Source organism: Canis lupus, chromosome 29, assembly GCF_048164855.1.
Source record: "Canis lupus baileyi chromosome 29, mCanLup2.hap1, whole genome shotgun sequence".
NCBI classification, from domain to species: Eukaryota; Metazoa; Chordata; class Mammalia; order Carnivora; family Canidae; genus Canis; species Canis lupus.
Genome location: NC_132866.1, coordinates 28285911 through 28307174, shown reverse-complemented (window position 1 = coordinate 28307174; position 21264 = coordinate 28285911). Strand labels below are relative to the sequence as shown.

The window sequence follows — 21264 nt, the reverse complement described above, 5'->3', positions numbered from 1 at the left end:
AGAGTATAATGCTAAATAAGTCAGCCAGAGAAAAACAAATACCAAGATCTCACTCGTATGTGGAATTTAAAAAACAAAACAAACAAGCAAAGAAAGAGACAGACAGACAGACAAAGCAAGAAACAGACTCTTAACTACAGTGAACAAACCAATGGTTACCAGAAAGGGAGGTAGGTGGGGAGATGGGTGAAATAGATGATGGGTATTAAAGTGTACACTTATAATAATGAGTACTGAGTAATATACAAAATTTTTGAATCACTATATTGTACACCTGAAGCTAATATAACACTGTATGTTTACCGGAATTAAAATAAAAAGCAATAACAAAAAAGAAAAAAGAAAGAGAGGGAAAAAATCTTGACAGTCAAATGCCCAAGATCAGACAGACACATTTTTTTCTCTCAGAGGAAATAAAATAAAAGACCTCTTGTATTAATATATTTAGAGCTGAGGATTTTTAGTAATACTTAAATGAACACTTCTTTATAGAATGAACCAAATCCCTTTTACTTTTTTTAGTGATTTAAAGAAATCACTAAATCACTGTCACCCTGGTTCATAGGTAACTAACAATTTTTGTTTAGAAATACTAAGAAAAGCTGTAAGTTATGAAAAGTGAGACTCTCAGGTTCCAGGTTGGCTTGAGAAGAAACAATCAATCAAAGTTCAAACATATCAAAGCACACAAGCAGAAAGTAACTGAGCCTGATCCCATTACAGGTCTCTTCAGAAAACTGTCTCCCACACAGAGCTAGAAAAATACAAAGACCAGTCTCCCCAACAAACCCCTTTTTAAGCTTAATGAAGACAGCTAACAAGGACCCCAGCCTTCAGTGTAACTAGAATGAAGATGATAATTCAGGGCTACCTGGCCTCACTAGCAAGAAATAGCTTCAATATAACCAAACCCACAACAACAAAAAACTCCAAAATGTGTTCCTAATCTTTACGTTTCAAATGACATTTAAAAAATCCTAACAATGGCCATATTTCTATTTCCATATCTATAAAATGAACTTAATAGCTCTGGTAATTTAGCCAATTCTGACCGAAATTAAATCCAACCTGATGCACATTACAGAAATAGCCAGACTCATCACATTCTGGCAACAGTAATAATGCAGCCCAGGAAGAGCAGTTAGGCCCAAAGAGGAAGAAAAAACAATATAGTATATAGATGAAGAAGCAAGACATTAATTTGTGTAGGAAATTCTAAATGAGAACAGAAGGATGATGAAGGGGAAAAAGAGATAATAAGACAGTCCATATACAAAGAAAGAAGAAAGGAATTAGAACACACTACAATCTAGCTTAAATATAGTCCTAACTCCCTTCAACCTTTCTTCCGTTTTGAGCAGGTACCTGGCTGTAGTTAGGTCCCATGTAAGCTTTTACCACCATGGAGACAATGTGGTACAACCACAAACAATAAGCTCTAAAAAATGGGAATATTCCAGAGACAGATGGTGGTGATTGTTGTCAACAATGTGAATGTACTTAATAACCACAGAACCGTACACTTAAAAATGGTAAATACTATCTATTTTACCAAAATAAAAAAACTGGAAAATACAAAGTTAAATTAGTTTCTTTACTAAAGAACTTCTCAGAGCTTTTAATATGCTAATATCACTTTTAATATGCTAATATCACTCTCCAAGTGAAACAATATTACATACAGAATTTACCCAATGTATTTGACTACAGTATCCTTTTTTCAAAGCATTTCACAGGACTAATTTTCCCAAACACACTTTGAGAAGTGCTACATTATTCCCTAGGAAGAATTCTTTGGTTATTTTTGCCACTCTATCATAGCAGCGGTTTCGCGCCTGCCTTTGGCCCAGGGCGCGATCCTGGAGACCCGGGATCGAATCCCACATCGGGCTCCCGGTGCATGGAGCCTGCTTCTCCCTCTGCCTGTGTCTCTGCCTCTCTCTCTCTCTCTCTCTCTCTCTCTCTCTCTCTCTGTGAGACTATCATAAATAAATAAAAATTAAAAAAAAATTTATAAATATATCTGTTATATAGGTTACCACGCTGTACTTAAAGTGTTTTTGTGTCTACCTCTCCCACTAGACTTGAAATCTCCTTGAGGGCAGAAAATACGATTTTTGTTGACTGGGATACCATCAGCACCCATCCCAGCATAATAATCTGATAAATAAACCATCTCACATCCTTTTCTCTTCCTCATTGTGATTTAAGAGATATAGATAAAATACTGGGGACGTGGCTTCCACCAAAACACAAAGATCTTGAAAACTGTTAAGGGCAAATCCAAAGTCAGGCTTGGAAAAGTAATGAAGCTATTTCCAAGTCTTAGAACAGAGTATTTCTTCTCTTTCCACTACAAGCCCCGTTGTCAAATGTTCCAATTTGAGGAAAGAACCAGTCTAGATACCTGGAAAGTTCCTGAGAGATTTCTAGGATTCTAGAGGAACCCAAATCTCTTCCATTTAATAAGTAATTAATTCCATGGAGACAGAAAGTAGAAAGGTGGTTGCCAGGGGGCAGGGGGAGGAGGAAATGGGGAGTTATTGTTTAATGAATACAGTTTCAGACTGGTAAAGTGAAAAAGTTCTAGAAATAGATGGTAGTAATGGTTGCATACCAATGTCAATGTACTTAATGCCACTGAACTGTACACTTAAAAATGGTTAAGATTGTAAATTTCACATTATATATACCTTATCACAATTTTTTTAAAAAATGATGTGTTGATCTATTTCCAACCAGTGACCAAGAAAAGCAGTCACAAAGCAAGCTACCAAGCATATATTTTTTTATGACCAGGCTAATGAACAGGCTTAGATAACAACACCAAAGGCAACATTTCACTGGAAGTACTTGGCTCCTTCTTTTCTCTTTAAGTGCCTTATGTACTCTCTGATGGTGAGAATTATTAAATTTACTACTTGTTTAGCTGTCAGAGTACTTAATGCTTTAGTCCTTCACCTCCCATTCTCCCTCTCTTCAAGATGTCCTCCCATGCTCTATCTAGAAAGCTGCTTCACAACATTTCTTCAGCTCCATCACTGACATTTGTCATTGTGACTGCCACACAAACATACCTATTTTTCCCAGGTATACTCCCATGCCCCTACCTCCCATCCTATATTATGGGCTCTCTACCCATACCCCTATTCCTTAAGATTCAAGCAAATCTTGAATTCATTTATTCCCTTTACAAGCCAATTGCATGCATTTGAATAATATTGTAATTGTTCATCTTGTCCCGTGTTTTTCACTCAGATTTATCTTTTACAAAACAGTCCTCCAAGGGCGCCACTTTTATCTTGACGTATCCTTTTTTAAGTTTAATTAATAATGGTAAAGAAGAAAATAAAATAATGGTAAAGAAGATGACAATAGCAACAACACAACAGCAGCAGGAACTAACACTTGAGGGCTTAACTTAGGCCAGGTATTGTACTTAGCTTTACCCATATTAACTTCTTTAACTTTCAAACAGACCTATGATGTATATAACTATCTTACACAAAATACAGATGACAAAAACAAAGGCAACACTGCAAAGATTATCAGTCAAGGGTTAATACCTCTAAAAGGTTTGTGAACATCCTTCAGGAGAGCATGAGCCCCCTCAAATGGCAGCACCTAAGGTGGTGGGGATGTGCAACTGTGCATTTTGCTGGGGAAAGGTTTCATAGCTTTTATTGGTATACTGAAAGATGCATGGCTCAAACATGATTATTAACTGCTGCTAAATGCTTAAACATTTTCAATTAAATTGAAGCAAAATTCCTGACTCCGATGTTAGCTGTCTTCCACCTCACGCCCAATCTACTTCCTTCCCTTAGGAAGCCATGATCATTTCACCAAGCTGATCCTCACACTGTTCCCTACTCAGAACGCATTCCAAGATCTGAAGCCTACTGGATGCTTCCGAAACCTTCCTTGTCTCTTCCAGCCCCTACAAATATCACACAGCCTCCAAGCACACACTTGAACACACATTCCAACAGACAACCCCCTTCTTCAGTCCCGTTTTCTCACCCATTCATGCTCACAATACACACTCTAATGTGGCTCTGCCTCCCACATCCCGACACCCTCTACACTCGGAGACACAATCGCAGTGTCACACTCGGTAAACAGTTTGTCACTTCTTGACGTTCGTACCAAAAGTTCCCCCACAAGAGCTCTATTTCACACACTGACCCAGGACCTCAGATACAGCTTCGGACTCAGTCACCAGACCGACAAGCACAGTAACACACACTCACTCACACAGGCTCACCGGCCCACGGTGCTGCCCAAAGTCTCACCGACAAGGTCTCACGTACTGACAGTCGCTGTGTTCCACAAACGCTCTGACAAACACCCACCGCCGCTCCCTCTCTCGCCCCACCTCACCCGATGCTGGTACAGACAGACGTTCCCAAAGCCGCCAGTGCCCAGCCGCTCCCGCATCTCCCAAGGCCCGCCCGCGCCCGGCCGCAGCCCCGGGGGCCGCTCCATGGGGCGGGAGGGCTGGCGGCCTGAAGTTCAGCCACTCTTCCCAGGCCGGTTCCGGGCCGCCGAGACTCGCGCGTCTTTCTTCTCGCGAGATGTGTGCGTCACTTCCGGTAACCGCCACAGGAAAAGCCCTTCCCTAGCTGCTCCCGGGGGCACACAGGAACCTGGCCAGAGAAAGGGTCGGGGTGAGGGCAGCTCGCTTCCAGTCCGCTAAGTCTCCTGGGCATTCTCCTGGCTGAGAGAACCCACATAGGATTTCCCAGGCTTCCAAACTATAAGCTCTCCATTCAAGCCATGTTCTAAACTCCACATCGTCTCCACCCTGTCTGCATTTCACCTTTTCTTCAGACCTCTACCATCTATCCTCCAACTCCGCCGCTCGCTGAAGTGGCACTGGCAGAAGCCACCAGTGATTCAAATATTGCGGAATCCGAAAAACTATAAAGAATCCTGCGCTAACACGTCTACCGATGCATTACACTTTATAGTTTTTTTTTAATGATTAATCATCTTCCATAAAATCAGGCTCAGATCTTTTGCTTGACTTCCTGTACACCTGTACCAGGATCTCGCCTGTAATCACAAAGGACTCAAGGATGTGACACTGTTGTGGAGTAAAGAATGTTCCTCCTGATTTGGGGAATTTTCCCCGAAGTGCCTCATGGAGGTTGCAGTCCAGTGGTCGGTCTTCCATTAATGGGTTTGCCAGTGCAGCGGTTCCTCACTGAGGGAACTGTGTCTGATTCGTGATGCAGCGCTGCAGAGGCAAGCTTCAGGAATGCTGTTGGTGCAACTAGAAGCATTTGCCATTGGCAGATAGCCTTAGCATGGAAGAACCAACCTCCCATTTTCACTTTAAGTTGGTCATATGCCTCAGCCTCACAGAACTTGGGGATCCAGTCAGTATATCCAGAACTGGGTATAAAAATTACTATGGCATCCAGTTCTCTGAAGAAATATATCAGTTACTGCTTCCATAAAGTAGTCATTTGAACACCCCTTGACATGTGCACTTGGGCCATCGTTTGCACAGTCCCACCTGTGATCTCAGTACTTAAATTCCAACCAACACTTTGTGACCCACAGATTAACATGTTGAGAAGCCTAAAGATGAATACAGCATGTGCATCACAGCAGCGTTGCTGGCTGCTTTGAAAGCATTGAATTGGCTTCTGGCAGAGAACATGCATCTATTGATTCAGAATCCCTGAATGGTACAACCAAAATGTTGAGCATGGCATGTACAAGCCGTGTTAGGCCTCAGTAATGTGTGGTAGCAGATGATGGATTCCTACATGTGCTTGGTTGCTATGGAGCTGGAGTATCAGACTTGGAGGTGATGGCAAATGGTACTTCCCAAACACATCTGCTAGAGTTGGGCAGACTGCACAGATGATTGTGGTACCAATTGCCCCTAACATATAAAGCCCTTTGTCTGCTAGGTGTACTGCATAGCTAGCACTAGAGTATGTTTGATCTCCACAGTTGGAGCCATATTCTTGTAACGCTCACTTGGAAGAGCTAGGGAGGGATACTGATGAGTGCGCTGACCCTGAAGTGGTCATAGTTGCAGGAACCAGGTTGTTTGCCATAGTTGACTCTTCACATCCCCATTCTCAGGGATGCTGCATAGCTTGTTTTTAAATCCTGGAACAGTCAACCTTAGGTTTCACAATCTTCAAGTTTGAGAGTCTGTTTTTTCACATATAAAATGGAAGCAATAATGCTTACCTCAGAGGTTCTGTAAGGATTAAGTGAAACTGTTTGGGCCATAAATGCCCAATATAAAGGAACAATTATTTTTCTCTTGGCTTCCAAGATATAGCATTCTGTGATCTTTCCCTCTCTTTTTCATGTACTTGTGGACCACTCTATTTCCAAGGACTCCTTAAAGATTGATGCTTCTTAGATATTCATCTGCAGTTTAGGACTATATTCATCCTATCTTATTTTCATCCATTCTCATAATTTCAGCTATGGTCTATACCTTGATCCCCAAAGCGCTATTACCAACCCAGGTGTCCATGAGTTTAGAACTACCCAACAGCATACTACAACTCAACATATCCAGAGCAGAACTGAACTTTCTTTTAAAGTTTAAGATTTCTTTTAAAATCTGCCCCTTCTCTTTCCAATTAGACTATAAAATCTGGGATAACAGGGACCATGTTGGGACATGGCCATACTCCTGGAGTCCAGAAAAATGCCTGGCACATAGGATTAAGTATTTGCTAAAGGGCTGTAAGAGCTCTTTTATATGAATCAGATGAGTGCTGTAAGAGAAAAATGGTGAAGGCTTTAGGTCTCTTCTTTACCCTAGATTGTTCAGGAAGAAGCCAGCTGTGAGATCCTAGAATAACAGCTAGGCCTAAAGCCCTGGACCCTATTACACACACACACACACACACACACACACACACGCACTGCTTCATTTAATGGTATAAGTAACATGTACATAAGATACTTCCCAATCATGGAAAAGCATTTGGATTTTATTTGAGAGTTTAATGTTTCTGAAAATTTTGATTAACATAAGCTGTACTTGGAGCTGGATGACAGACATGCTAATTTTAACAGGATTTTCATCCTACAATTATTTTCCAAAAAATAATTTCAAGCCTCTTGCTGCAGGCAGGTTCCATAGGAATGCACAAAAAAGAGGCAGAGTAACAGTCCCCATGGGAGACTGTAGTTTCTTAAAAAAAACAAGCTACTAATACTTCCTGTCAAGTTCATAAAGTGCCTTTCCCTTTACTTAGTCATCCAGAGTGAAGTCAAAGGGCTCAAAGTCTTTCCGGAAGCGGCGAGCCAGCATCTCTTCCTCTTCCTTGCTGAGCTGACATTGCCTCCAGTCAGACTTGTCAGGAATATTAAGGATGGCTTCACTGGCCAGTACCTCCCTGCGGGAAAAAAGTAAAAATGGACAGTATCAGTCTGAAGCCCTCTCCTCTCTCTATTCTTCTCCAGCTATAGAGCTCTCCTCAGCATCACCCAAAGAAGGTATGCAAATTCCTCTGACTGTTCATATCATTTTCTCTTGCCCAGAGTACCATCTCTGCCATTCTATCAAAATCACATTCGTGTTAAGTGACTGGCTGAGGTCCTACCTCTTTCCTAAACCTTCACACCCAGTTATTTCTCTCTTGAACAAGCTGGAACAACATTACTGGTACATAGAGAAGCAATACTGACACACTAAAGAGACGGTGGGCCCTAGTATTAGAAAGATCACAGGCTTGGGGCGCCTGGTGGCTCAGTTGGTTAAGTGTCCAACTCTTGGTTTTGGCTCAGGTCATGATCTCAGGGACATGACATGGGGCTGTGTGCTCAGGGCTCAACGGGGAGTCTGCTTTTCTCTTCCTCTTCCTCTTCCTCTCCCCCTGCCTGCGCTCTCTACCTCCAAAATGAAAAGTCTTTAAAAAAAAGAAAGGTCAGAGGCTCAATTCCATTCCTAGTTTAACTACTGCTGTCTCTGACTTCAATACTACTTCATTGCTGAGTCTTGATTTCCTCACCTATAAAATGCAATAAGGGTTTTGTGAGATATGGAGATAACACAATCCAAGCACCAAACCAGTGAATACATCTTGTCTTAAAGTCTGGTTTTGTCATCCCAATTAGATCATGAATTTGCTGAGGGCCTGGTACAGATCAGGCCTAGTATCATACACCACTAACTTTCTGCCTCTCATAGAGGACTCAGGCCTACATAGGCACAACAGCACAGGAAAATGTTAACAAAATAATTTATCTTGGCTCCCAGAACTAAAAAATACCTACTGACACACACTCACATACAGGCTACCTTCTAATTGTCACTGTTTTACATTTTTACTTATTTTTATACTCATTTTGATACATTAGAAGTAATTCTACTTTGGACACCTGGCTGGTTCATAGAGTAGAGCATGCGACTCTTAATCTTGGGGTTGTGAGTTTAAACCACACACTGAGTGTAGAGATAACATAAATAAAATCTTAAAAAAAAAAAAAAAGAATTCTATTTTGTGCATCTTTATGGTTCATTTTCCACTTTGAGCTATAATAAGTAGAAGAATTAAAAACGAATCACATGAGTTTTCTAAGTCATAGGATCTGAGCTCAAGTTCTAGCTCCTTAGGCAAGCCTTGTAAGCCTACTTCTTCATTTATAAAATGAAGACAGAACCACCTTTCTTGTACAGTGGGGAAAAATATCTTTTCAAGTATTTTGTTAATTATAAAATGCTATGTAACTATTAGTATTTTGAAAAACAGTCAATGTTGAAAATATAACAGACTATCATGACCACAAAATCATTCAGAAAATCTGTCTTGTGGGCTTATGTGCCTGTGTGTATCTGCAATTATGTGCATACGTCATCAATGTCTGCATCTGCATCTGTTGCTACGGCAACAACAAAAAATAATGTCAGATGTTTAAAGTCCCTAATCAATCAAAAAAAAAATAAAAAAATAAAGTCCCTAATCATATCTATTCTCACTTATCAATTATCTTTTTGAAAAAGTGAACAACCATATTTCCGGAACTTATCCAATAGTAGCAATCTCTTGGAGGTTTCCCAAGTAAGTCCAAGAAGGGTTCAAAGTTGACTCAAAGCTCAGTTCTAACCAGGGGAAAAAACAACTGCAAATCAGACACCAGCGTTGGATAATCTGTTTCATACATCTTCTACTGCCCTCCCTCCATACTCTATTTCTTGCCAGCAACTTCCTATTTTCAGTCTGCCTAGTTAAAAACACTCCCTATACAATTTTACAATCATGTTCTGTCTAATATGAGGAGCATAAATGAAGCCTCATCTAGGCCATAGGACACTATTCAATAATGAGATTAAAACCTCATTTTTTTTTAATATTTTTTTTAATTTTTATTTATTTATGATAGTTACAGAGAGAGAGAGAGGCAGAGACACAGGCAGAGGGAGAAGCAGGCTCCATGCACCGGGAGCCCGATGTGGGATTCGATCCTGGGTCTCCAGGATCGCGCCCTGGGCCAAAGGCAGGCGCCAAACCGCTGCGCCACCCAGGGATTTTAAAACCTTTTAAAATCTTTTAAAAAAGATTTTTATTTATTCATGAGAGAGAGAGAGAGAGAGGCAGAGACACAGGCAAAGGGAGAAGCAGGCTCCACACAGGAAGCCTGACGTGGGACTCGATCCCAGGCCTCCAGGACCAGACCCTGGGCTGAAGGTGGTGCTAAACTGCTGAGCCACCCGGGCTGCCCAAAACCTCATATTTTAGAGTTCAACATATCTGGATTGGAACCTACCATGTGTGCCATGGACAAGCTATCTAACCCTCCTAGAGCCATGCTATACACACTTATAGGAGCCACTAGCCAGATCTAGTTATTTAAATTTTAATCCTAATTTAATTAAATTAGAAATTTAGTTCCTCCGTCACATTAACCACATGTCAAGTACTCAGGAGCCACATGTGGCTAGTGATTACTGTATAGGACAGTGTAGATTTATAGAGCATTTCCATCCTGGCAAGTTCTACTGGGCACAGCTCTGAAGCCTCACTTTCCACTAGGATAAACTGAGATGACAATACAGATATCTTACATAATTGGGAAGATTAAATGAAGCATGCATGTAAAGCTTTTGGCACAGTGGCAGGCATAGAGCATATGCTCAATTAATGGTAGCACTTCACTCCTTTGGCCTAGAAGGCCCACACCCTAACATTTGCCCTCTAAATCTCTCTCTGGCTCAATGTCAACCTTTCCTTGAAGCCTTTTACAACAAAGTAGAAATAAGCTATCCCTTTCCTGAATTTTTTTTTTTTAAGATTTTTATTTATTTATTCATGAGAGACACAGAGAAAGAAGCAGAAACACAGGCAGAGGGAGAAGCAGGCTTCTGTGGAGAACCTGATGCGGCATTTGATCCCAGGACCCCAGAATCATGACCTGAGCCAAAGGCAGACACTCAACCACTGAGCCACCAAGGTGCCCCCTTTTCTGAATTTCTAAAGTCCACTCTTCCTCAAAACTTTTTTATGGTACTTTTCACATTCTGCATTGCATACTATCACATATGCAAATATCCGACTTGCCCTAAAACCATAGGTTCCTTGGGGCAAAGACTGCTTCCTACTTGTCTTTTTATTCAATTGTCAATGGTCTATGCAGCCCATTAATCTGTTCATACTAGGCCTAGTGAAAGTACACAAAATAAGAAAAATATACAAACCTTCCAAACTGCAAAGGAAAATTCTTCTTAATTCTATGGAAAAGTTTCTCTCCCGTGTCAAGTTCAACATAAAAATATGCTGCTCCTGGCTGTGCAATCTAAAGTAGAGTTGTATGAGGACATATCATAATGCTTTAAAAATCTAAAACCTAGTTCATCTCTTATAGGCTTTTATTTGGCAAAGAATTCAGTCTAGAAGCACAAGAAAAAGGATGTGAGCAGTACAGATCCCAAGCCACTTAATGGAATACAGTTAAAAAGCCAAACTACCAGATAGCACAAAGATCCTCCCAGTGGCACCCATCCTTCAAAGTTCCTGCCTTGGGAAATTTCTCATTTTTTTGCTCTTCCCAGGAATGCACTGAGGCATTGCTGTAGTATCATCCCTATCTCCAGTCTAATCAGTACTCCATGCTCTGGGTCCAAAAGGTCCACCTGCCTATTTAACATTTTTGGGATGCTTTGCTAGTACCTCAGGCTCAATATGTCAGAAACCATTTTTACTTTTCCCTGAACATCCTTCTCCTCCTATTTCACCTGCTTGATGTCAGAGTGCTCTGGGATTTCCAACAGCTCAATCTGTTGCTGCTCTGCCTGGGTAACGAAGGCATCTTTAATGTCATCTGTAGTGCAGCAGCTGAGTGGCACAGGAATGACCTGAGGGGTGGGGGGAGAGGTGGGCAGATAGGAGAAAGTCTTTCTTTGTACAGGTCCTTAGGAGGTCATGCCTCCTGCATGGTCCCTGAGAAGCAGCAAATTCATCACAGGGGTGGAGAAATACCCCTCAGCAAAGATTCTCCTCAGGCCAGCCAGGTTTGTTAGCCTGTCTGTAAGGACTTAAACTTATGAGATTGCTTGCCACATGTGAGAGCCAATGCCTAATGTAGGAAAGGCTAGAGAGAGATATCTGTGTCATCAAGCCTTTGCCAGCTCCTATGTAATATATGTGGCAGAGTCAGGCCCATTTGAAAATTTAACAAATGTGCCAGAAAGAAAACCACCACAACTACAAACCAATTATCCATAAACAATCTCCAAATTTCTGAGCAGATAGCTCCATCAAGGCTCTGGGACAATTTCTCATCTCTAAGACTTCACTCGTGCTGGTGAAATAATACCCACTCATCACATAAATACCCACTCTCTTCCACCTCCATCTATCAAGGCCCAAATCCTTCTTGAAACCCTCAAGTACCCAATTCCTTACTATCTGTGCTAGCCCATTCATACCGACCATGTACTTCCCTGTGCAATCTCTGGATTTATCACCAGGGACTCTTAAACCTTTAGAGTAAACATTATTCAAACATTAATGGGAAAATTGGTATTGAGTACTTTAAATATTTAAAATTCAAATATTTAATTTTAGATTGGAATTATATATTTAAATATTATTGATATTATTTAAATACTTGTCAATATCTAGGTCCCCACAGGGTCCTTCCAAGTTCCTGGGTAAAGACCACCTACCTGTAGCTGGAGGTGATGACTCTTATAATTTCTCTCAAATAGAACACACCGTTTTCCTCGACTCTTAAAGAACCGCCTCAGTGTCACCTTGTACTTCTCCACCTCTTCTACCACCTCTGTTGAAAGCTCCACCACTGACTGGTAGTGCCCAATTGGTAGGATGAGGACATGGTCATCAGATAAGCCTCCTTTGGCCAGGGCAAGGTAGCACTAGAGAAGAAGCACACAGAATCCAGACATCAATGCCACATGTATGATTCTTGAGGGAGAAAAGTCTATACAAAGAGTGAGCATGAAGGTGTGAAAAAGTGCTCGAGAGGCTATCAACAGAAATTCTCGGACCTTAAAAAACCTGGTTTTAGAGGTTATAATAAGAACCCGATGAAGAATAAAATTAGATGCAACAAATTTCTATTAAATGAACTGGGAGCAAATGAATGGCATGCCATAAGGCTCTTGGCTTCAGACACGCCAAAGCTGAAGAAGACAGGAAAAACAAATAGTTGGTTTTTCCCTCCCAGGCTCCAAACTTGGAAACAATTTTTCAGTTACTATTTCCTTCAGCCACAGTAAGATCCCACTTGATTTCAAAATGACCACTTTCCCTATGATAACATCGAATCCCACACCCCACCCCTGAATACACACTCTGGACTCACAAAAAAGGCAAATATGTCATAATTAGCATTCAGCATCCCTGCAGCCTTAAGCTGCTCCCTAACCCATACAAAATGAAAGCAAACATATCACCTAATGGGATCAAAGAAGAAGGAGAAACCTCAAACTCAGACATACCCAAAGAAGTAGAAAACTATGGCTCTCAATGGTCGAGGTCAGCAGCTAAAAGGAACTAAAAATATTTCTGTCAAAACCAACACATGCAAGATGGCTCTACACTCAGACACTCTTTGAAGGGAAAACACTATGAGTAGAGAAATGGACAGTGAATATCAACGCAGGCAAATGAAGATACTAGAGCTTTGGAAAAAATCCAACATTTCCTTTTAGTGTTGTGAGTTCAAAGTCAAGACTGAAGGAAGGAGTCATTTATCATCAACACTAAAACCATCCAACAGAACGACAGAAGAGGTATCTAAAACAATCTAAAGCATGATCAGCCTTGATTTACTTGACATAAAGGACAGAGCACATCTACCAACTTAATCTGCCAGATGACTGAAGTTCATCAAAACCTCATAAACACTAAAACATTTTCTTAATTTTTACAATAACTATTTTTTTTTAAGATTTTATTTATTTATTCATGAGAGACACAGAGAGAAAGAGAGAGAGGCAAAGACATAGGCAGAGGGAGAAGCAGGCTCCATGCCGGGAGGCTGATGTGGGACTCAATCCCGGGTCTCCAGGATCACGCCCTGGGCCGAAGGCAGGCGCTAAACCACTGAGCCACCCAGGGATCCCCTATAATAACTATTTTTGATTGTATGTTTTTAAAATGTTACTCTTGAAGCCTCAGTCTTTTAACCTTTTCTTTATGTCAAAGGGTCACTGCCATAAATATCAGTTTTTATATTATAATGTTCAGTGAGGCTATTGAAGGTTTCTAGTGCACACTAAAGAGCACCCCTCAACCCCAATGCAGTACCTCCCCTCAACCCCAAAGCAGTACCCAATGCAGTACCTGTTCCCAGTTCTTGGGAACAGTTTCACACTTGCCCAATATCCTCCTTCCCTTTCAATTTCTCATCTTCTAGGGTTTTATATTTGAATTACCTCTAAAAATGTAGAAATAAAAGACCCGAATGAATGTTTCTTCCTTAAGTAAAATGTATGAATTTTGCAACAATTATTTTGGATTCTTAGCAGCCTTTCTCTCCTTTTACCAGTTTGTGGCCATGGGCCATTAGCATAGTTCCTTGTATATCCCTTGAGGAAGGCAGTGCCAAGACAGAGAAAGCCAAGACAAAAAAGTAGTGAAAGCAGATGAAAAGGAATGGTTGCAGGGATGGGATTCTAAACTCTCTACCAGGGCAGCCCTGGTGGCGCAGCAGTTTAGCGCTGCCTGTAGCCCGGGGTTTGATCCTGGGGACCCTGGATCGAGTCCCATGTCAGGCTCCCTACATGGAGCCTGCTTCTCCCTCTGCCTGTGCCTCTGCCTGCCTCTCTCTCTCTCTGTCTCTATGAATAAATAAATAAAATCTTTAAAAAAAAATAAATAAATAAACCCTCTACCAGATACCCAAAGGTCCCAGGGGTTTCTAAGAGGTTTCTACCAGACAAAGGATAATGTAGGTAAGTGTAGACTTGAATACTAGGTAGGCCCCTACGCTAAAATTTTCATGTGGCCTCCTACTTGGGGTGTTGGGCTGGGCTACAGACCAGACCTAAGATATTTTTTGCCCCTGTAGCTTCAGGTCTAGAAGAGAAGGAAATAGGTTTCCTTTATCATCCTCTAGTCTCATACCCTGGGCTAGATAACCCCAGGAAATTAAAAGGTGAATGGCAAGTAAAGGTTATTTCTCCCTGAGGCCTCGAGCAGCCCTGAGCTAAGTCACCTATTCCAAACCTGTCTTCCCCTGTGTGCCATTTTGAACTACTGAAGCTTCCCCAACAGAAGGCAATCCAAAGCCTGCCTATCATACATGCTGTGTGGGAGAAAAGAATGGCATAAACTAATCTAAAGAGGAAAACAAGGTCCAAGAGAGATAATCTAAGAAGGACATTCTTATAAAACCAAAAACTTTTCAAGTTTGCTCTTCTTCCTACTGAAGAGTTCATCCATAGACTCCATGGCCCAATTAGGTCACAGGCCTTGACCCCATTACTGCTCCCCCGAGGGACAGGGGTGTGCCAATAATCAAGACATAAAAATTTAAATGTAGAAATCTGGGACTCTTCAGTCTGAAACTATAAAGGCAGAAAGGGATGTGACTTAAAAAGGGTACAATGATGAAACTCAGGCTCTGGTCGGTCTATGGGAGGCCACAATAAGGGGCTCTATGATTGTGAGGATAAGTTGAGGAAATGCTCACCCTCAGAAACCAAAATTAGAATAAATCAATGAAAAAGAGATTAAAGTATCTATTTGCAGAAGCACTATACACTGAGAAACCGGTCTATAAATATTTCCATCAAGAGCCATGGGAAACAGCCAATTCACAGGTGACTACAGGGCAACTGTATCCCTGAAAATTAAGCTTTCTTCATTTCCAAGTGAATGAAAAGGATAATGATCTATCTAGATCCCAGGAAAATGAGAGTCAAAGATCAGTGTTATTCAATACCTAAACAAGTCCTGCCCAAGGAAAAGCATCCAGAGAACTCTGAAATGGGACTTTACTGTGAGACACATATAATTCATCAGTTTTCCACAGCCTGAATAAAATCATCCTCAGGATCATCCAGTTCTTTGATTCAGTGCTTACCAAGCAACCTTTCAATTATTATCCTGAGTTCCCAGTTACCCACACTAAGAATGTAGATATGGATATTCTTGTCTTGGGATGCTATATCCTCTATTACTAGGCAAAATTGAGAATTTATCACTTTAGTCTTTCATATAATTATTTAATATGAATTAGTCCTCAACATTATAGATAAAAATTAATAAACTCAGGTTTCTGAATCTGAATACAGAAAAAAAGAATATCATCAGTTTTCACCCAATGTGAGTATATAGGCAACAGAGGACTCCCTTTTTAGTACAAAGAAAATCCTTTTTTAAATAGTGAGTAATTAATGAAAGCAACTCATCACCTCTAATTTGTATGAACTAAAAAAGGTCAAGAAGTATATGAAGGCATCACCCTAGGAGATACACCTATTTGTTAGAGAGGTAGGAAAGGAAGGGGCACTCTTGTGAAACTGGCACAATGAAACCTTAGGAGAATTACAATAATAAAAAACACAGACAATAACAAATGTTGGAAATATAGGAAAACACTCCTACATTGCTAGTGGGGATATAAGATGGTACAGCCATTTTGGAAAATAGTTTGGCAGCTTCTTAAAATATTAAGCATAAATTTTCTAGCAATTCCATTGGTAGGTATCTATCCACAAGAAATGAAAACACGTATCTACACAAAGACATGCGTGCCAATGTTCACATAGCTGCATTATTCCTAATAACCATAAAGTGGGAACAACTCCAAAGCTCATCAACTGATAAATATGTAGAATATATAAAAAGGAATGAGGTGTTGATGCATGCTACGTGAATGAGCCTCTAAAATATTATGCTGAGGGCAGCCTGGGTGGCTTGGTGGTTTAGTGCCACCTTCGGCCTAGGATGTGATCCTGGAGTCTCAGGATCGAGTCCCGCGTCAGGAACCTGCTTCTCCCTCTGCCTGTGTCTCTGCCTCTCTCTCTCTGTGTCTCTCATGAATAAATAAATAAAATCTTTAAAAAAAAAATATTATGCTGAATACAAAGAGCCAAACACAAAGACCACATGTTTTATGACTCCATTTGTATGAAATGTGCAGAAAAAGCAAACCTATGGGGACTGAAAGTGGACTAGTAGTCCCTTGGGGCTCAGGATGGGGACAGGGATTCACAGTAAATGGGCATGAGTGAAGGACACGTTCTAAAACTGTGCTATGTGATGGCTGCACAACTTGGTAACCTTACTGAAAACTGACAAATTGTACACTTAAAGTGGATAAATTTTATGAAATGTAAATTCTAACTTTATTAAGTTAATGAAAAACAAATAAATAAGGGTGTCATTCTCTGTAAAAGGTCCACAGAAGTAACTCACATGTGTGCCGATGTTGACCACCAAATGCTTTTCCACTTCAGGGCTCGCAAGGCAAAACCAACAGGGTCCTGGAGGCTGAGCTTCATATGGAAGAAAGCAGATGTTACTGTGGTCCAAGCACTCCAGCATATAATCACCCTACAGAACTCAGTCTTATCTGATCTTCATACCTTGCAAAGATTGGTATACAGCACTGCCACAAAGGGCTGGCTCTGTTGTGCTTCTACCATAGCCCCCCACCCGCATGACTACTATCAATGAAACTGACCTCTGAATTTGCAACCAATTCACGGGTGGATAACCACAAGCGATGACCACATACTGATTAAAGTAGCATCTAAATGGCAACAATGAGCTAGATGTCAGGAGTCCCAATTCTAGCCCCAACTATGCCACTAGCCAGCCATATGGCTCCGGATAATAAGTTTATGCCACCAAGGTCAGCTTCTTCAACTTTGAAACAAGGGGAAGAAAAAGGAGATATCAATGAAATAACTTTAAATTTGTTTTTACCAGTTTGATTACACTATTACTTCATGAACCTTACTGGTTTTGTAGGCTCTTTACCTCATATGTTTTATAGACACGGGCTTTCTTCATAGTTCTTTCAGGAATAGCCTCAGATATCCTCAAAATCAAGCAATCTCAGTAGTATTTTATTTTTGGTTTTAATGACCATTGTACTGTTTTCCTTTTCCAGAAGAGGCTCCCTTAGCAATGTCATGTCCCACACAACATCTGAAATAAGTTATTACTCACATAGGAGACCTCAGGAACCGAGGTACTTACGAGGTTTGCGAGGCTGCTTTGGATGAGGAGACTTGTTATCTCTGCCTGTAGACGAACGCTTCCTTCCCTGCTTTTCATTTAAATCAAAGAAAAATTGACAGGCTGATTCTTCCTGGAATGGCCAAAGGCAAAAGAGCAAATGTTATTAAACTAATCTTTAGACAAGAAGCCAACCATTCACATACAAGGGAACATTCCTGCCATGTCATTATCTATCTTTCCTCCCAGTCCTTTCTGCCTATTCTAGATAAGCAAAATATCTTTCTAATCCTGATGCCTGCACTCAGTCATACTTCTCAATACTTACCTAAAATACTACCAAATCTATCTTTTTATAAAAGCGAGTTAAAATTCAAGTTATAGAGTAATTCTTGCCTTTTCCTTTCTCTCTCAATAGGGTCTTAGTGTAGTCCTACAATTTCCCAGGTCACATAAGTCTAACTTAATTAAAAAGATGAGGAGATTGTTCAACAAGAAAAAACTCTAAGAAAGCAAACCATGCATACCAGTAAGGGAACTTGACACTCGTTTTAGTGAGGGAAAAATTAGTTTCAGAAAAGTTTGCTATTAAGAAATTTCTTGGGGATCCTTGGGTGGCGCAGCGGTTTGGCGCCTGCCTTTGGCCCAGGGCGCGATCCTGGAGATCCGGGGTCGAATCCCACGTCAGGCTCCCGGTGCATGGAGCCTGCTTCTCCCTCTGTCTATGTCTCTGCCTCTCTCTCTCTGTGTGTGACTATCATAAATAAATAAAAATTTAAAAAAAAAAAAAGAAATTTCTTCACAGTGAGTCCTATTTACTTGCTAGCACTCATTATAAAATCACAAATTACATTGCTACAAAGCAGTTGGATCCTTGCCTGGAAAGTTAAAAACAGGGGTACCTGGGGGCTCAGTTGGTTAAGTGTTTGACTCTTGATTTAGGCTCAGGTCCTGGGACTGAGTCCCACATCAGGCTCTGAGCTCAGCAGGAAATCTGCTTGAGATTCTCTCTCTCCCTCTCCCTCTGTCCCTTCCCCACTCATTCTCTTTTTCTCTCTCCCACTTTCCCTCTCTAAAATAAATAAATCTTTTTTTTTAAAGATTTTATTTATTTATTCAAGAGAGACACACAGAGAGAGGGCAGAGACATAGGCAGGGGGAGAAGCAGGCTCCATGCAGGAAGCCCAATTGGAGACCCGATCCTGGGACTCCGGGATCATGCCCTAAGCCAAAGGCAGACGCTCAATCACTGAGCCACCCAGGCATCCCAATAAATAAATCTTAAAAGAAAAAAAAAAAGTTAAAAATACTCAACTTTAGATAAAGACTTTTAACATGTATAACTCCATCACATAAGCGAAGTGTAGACAAAGAAAGACAAAATATGAAACTGAAAACTAAATTGAAATAAAAAAATGCTGAGCTTACTTGAAATCTACTAAGGCTTTCTAAACACCATCATGATTTCCCAAGGAGAAAAAGATTTAGATTCTAGGGATTAAATTGGTCTTATGAGCCAAACTATAACCAGGAAAAGTGTACATTTAATGGGCAATCCTGCCCAGAAAATGCCACCTCTGAAACAGAACACACCTCAGGAGCAGAAATTTGCTTTCCCATGGATGCTTCCTTCCCAGATTTTCTGTAAGGGTTTTCAGTAACATCTGGAGGCTGTTTTACCAGCTCTGCTGTCTCCATTAGTTTCATGGGAACAATACTGAATGCATAAAGATACTGTGAAGAATAAAAACCCCAAACATAACATTAGGAGAAATCCTGTTTATCCAAATGTAATCACATATTTTATTCACAGAAGCTTCAGAAACTGAGTTAAAGAATAGCAACTGGCCTGTTTGTGACTCAGAGAACACACAGTAAACCAAATATCAATTTAGTGATCTCTGCAGAGGCTAACCAAGGGCTGATAAAGTCACAAGCAATGAATCAAAACCCTAGCCCTTACAAAAATCAGCTTTTACACAAAACAACTGTCATTACAAGCCCCAGGAGAGACTTGTTCCATAACCCTTGAAGACAAAATGCTTCTATCTCCAGTCCTTTATCTTTGTGTATTTTGTCAACAGAACTGTGGCACTGCCATTCTTTTTCTGTAATGAAAACTAAATTGGACACCTTAATGTTTCCCTCTGATATTATGCAATTTCTTCTGCATATGCTGATGAGTTTTCTTAGGGACTAGTAGCAAAGAAGTAAATATTCATATAGATTATCTAGATTCTCACACTAATGGAACAGATAATGAAAACTTTAGAAGAGATATAAATAGATATTTAATCTCAGTGCTGATCAGAGAAATGCAACAATTAATAGTGATACACAATCTTTCATCCATATCACTGGCAAAAAACTTTAATAAAAATTTGACACTACCCCATGAGAATACAGACAGAAATTAAAAAACAAACAAACAAACAAACTTACACTGTTGGAAGGGATGTAATACAGAACAAAACTCTGAGATGAATTTAATAATGCTTGCCAAAATTTAAAATGTCCATATTTTTTTACTGTAGTATGAATTGCATAGGGCTGAAGCTAACATGCCCCTGAGAGTAAAGCAATAATAAAATATTTCTATAGTGAAAATATTGTGAGTACTACAGGGTCTTGAAAGGGCAGTAAAAAACTCGCAAATCTAAACTTGCTAAGAACACATTGGGCTTCAAAACTTAAGATATAATGGAAAAAACAAAGTATGTATTTGTTATCTTTTCTCTGCACATTGTTTATGACATGTTACAGAATAATCTTCACATAATTTATCTCTCTATTCTTCCCTGGCTTGATTGTTCTGTCTGTGGCTGTCTCAATCTATAGCATCCTGCTTTTGGTCCTGGAGAATCAGAAATGCTCACAGGGATATGAGAAAAATAACATACTTTTCTGGTATATTCTCTTTCATTCATCTGTATGGTTTTCCTGTACAAAGATAGATTCCAGGTATCACTAAGATTTCTCAAAGCCAAGGAGGGGTTACATGAATCCTATAAAGGCTATTATTTCCACTAAACGAAGGTGCTAAAAGAAGCAAAGCAAAAGTACCATCTGAGGGCAAACTCATGAATACCTACAAAGACAGCCACACAGGTATGGGAAGAAAGGAACATCACTCATTTGAAATTTTGCCTTGGTTCCACTGGGCCTATTGTTTTCAAACCCCTCTTTAAAATCTCCTACAAAGGAATCAAGGAAACCTAACCTTTCATTACCATATCTTCACAAAGGAGTCACTGAAGAGTTAGGACCTTGGAGAAAATATCTGAATGCTAAATTGGCAAAAGAAACATTTATCAGGCAGACAGTGAATATTAACCTACCACCAAACACTCAAATCTTTACCTTTTTCTTTTCTGGATTTCCAACACTCGCCAGAGCTATGAACCTGGTGGCATGCTGTGCATTTTCCTGTAGAACGATGTGGTTTCTATAAAATATTTGACAACAGGTCACCAAAAAACTTTAATCTTTATTTACAATTATGAAATATGTGGACTCCATGGGACCATGAGAGAGCTAAGCCCATCACCATCAGTAATATAATCTCAGATGTCACCTATAAATCCAGTAGGATAATCATCCCTACTTCACAGGGATATTG

At 40.3% G+C, this 21264-nt stretch overlaps 2 protein-coding genes and 1 non-coding gene across 7 annotated transcripts in view; all 3 read right to left on the bottom strand.

Annotated features, from left to right (window-relative positions):
• CHUK (component of inhibitor of nuclear factor kappa B kinase complex) overlaps window positions 1–4566 on the bottom strand; it is a 36917-nt gene extending 32351 nt beyond the window's left edge. The window contains 1 exon segment of the mRNA XM_072805702.1: window positions 4384–4566. Within this exon segment, the coding sequence (XP_072661803.1) occupies window positions 4384–4488 (105 nt within the window). The 5' untranslated portion in view covers window positions 4489–4566.
• Window positions 4567–6956: 2390 nt separating this feature from the next.
• Window positions 6957–21264, bottom strand: part of CWF19L1 (CWF19 like cell cycle control factor 1) — a 29628-nt gene continuing 15320 nt past the window's right edge. For 4 of the 5 annotated variants that reach the window (XM_072805703.1, XM_072805706.1, XM_072805704.1 and 1 more), the window contains 8 exons: window positions 21006–21090; window positions 19239–19379; window positions 17667–17778; window positions 16878–16957; window positions 12155–12364; window positions 11222–11341; window positions 10685–10782; window positions 6957–7385 (listed from right to left, as the gene is read on the bottom strand). In XM_072805703.1, coding sequence (XP_072661804.1) covers window positions 7241–7385; window positions 10685–10782; window positions 11222–11341; window positions 12155–12364; window positions 16878–16957; window positions 17667–17778; window positions 19239–19379; window positions 21006–21090 — 991 coding nt within the window. In that variant the 3' untranslated portion in view covers window positions 6957–7240. The remainder of the gene's footprint in view (window positions 7386–10684; window positions 10783–11221; window positions 11342–12154; window positions 12365–16877; window positions 16958–17666; window positions 17779–19238; window positions 19380–21005; window positions 21091–21264) is intronic. The other variant, XM_072805705.1, reaches the window with a different exon arrangement.
• On the bottom strand, window positions 11545–11692 carry LOC140621274 (small nucleolar RNA SNORA12). The gene has a single exon (XR_012020999.1). It is a non-coding gene; the product is annotated as a small nucleolar RNA SNORA12 (small nucleolar RNA).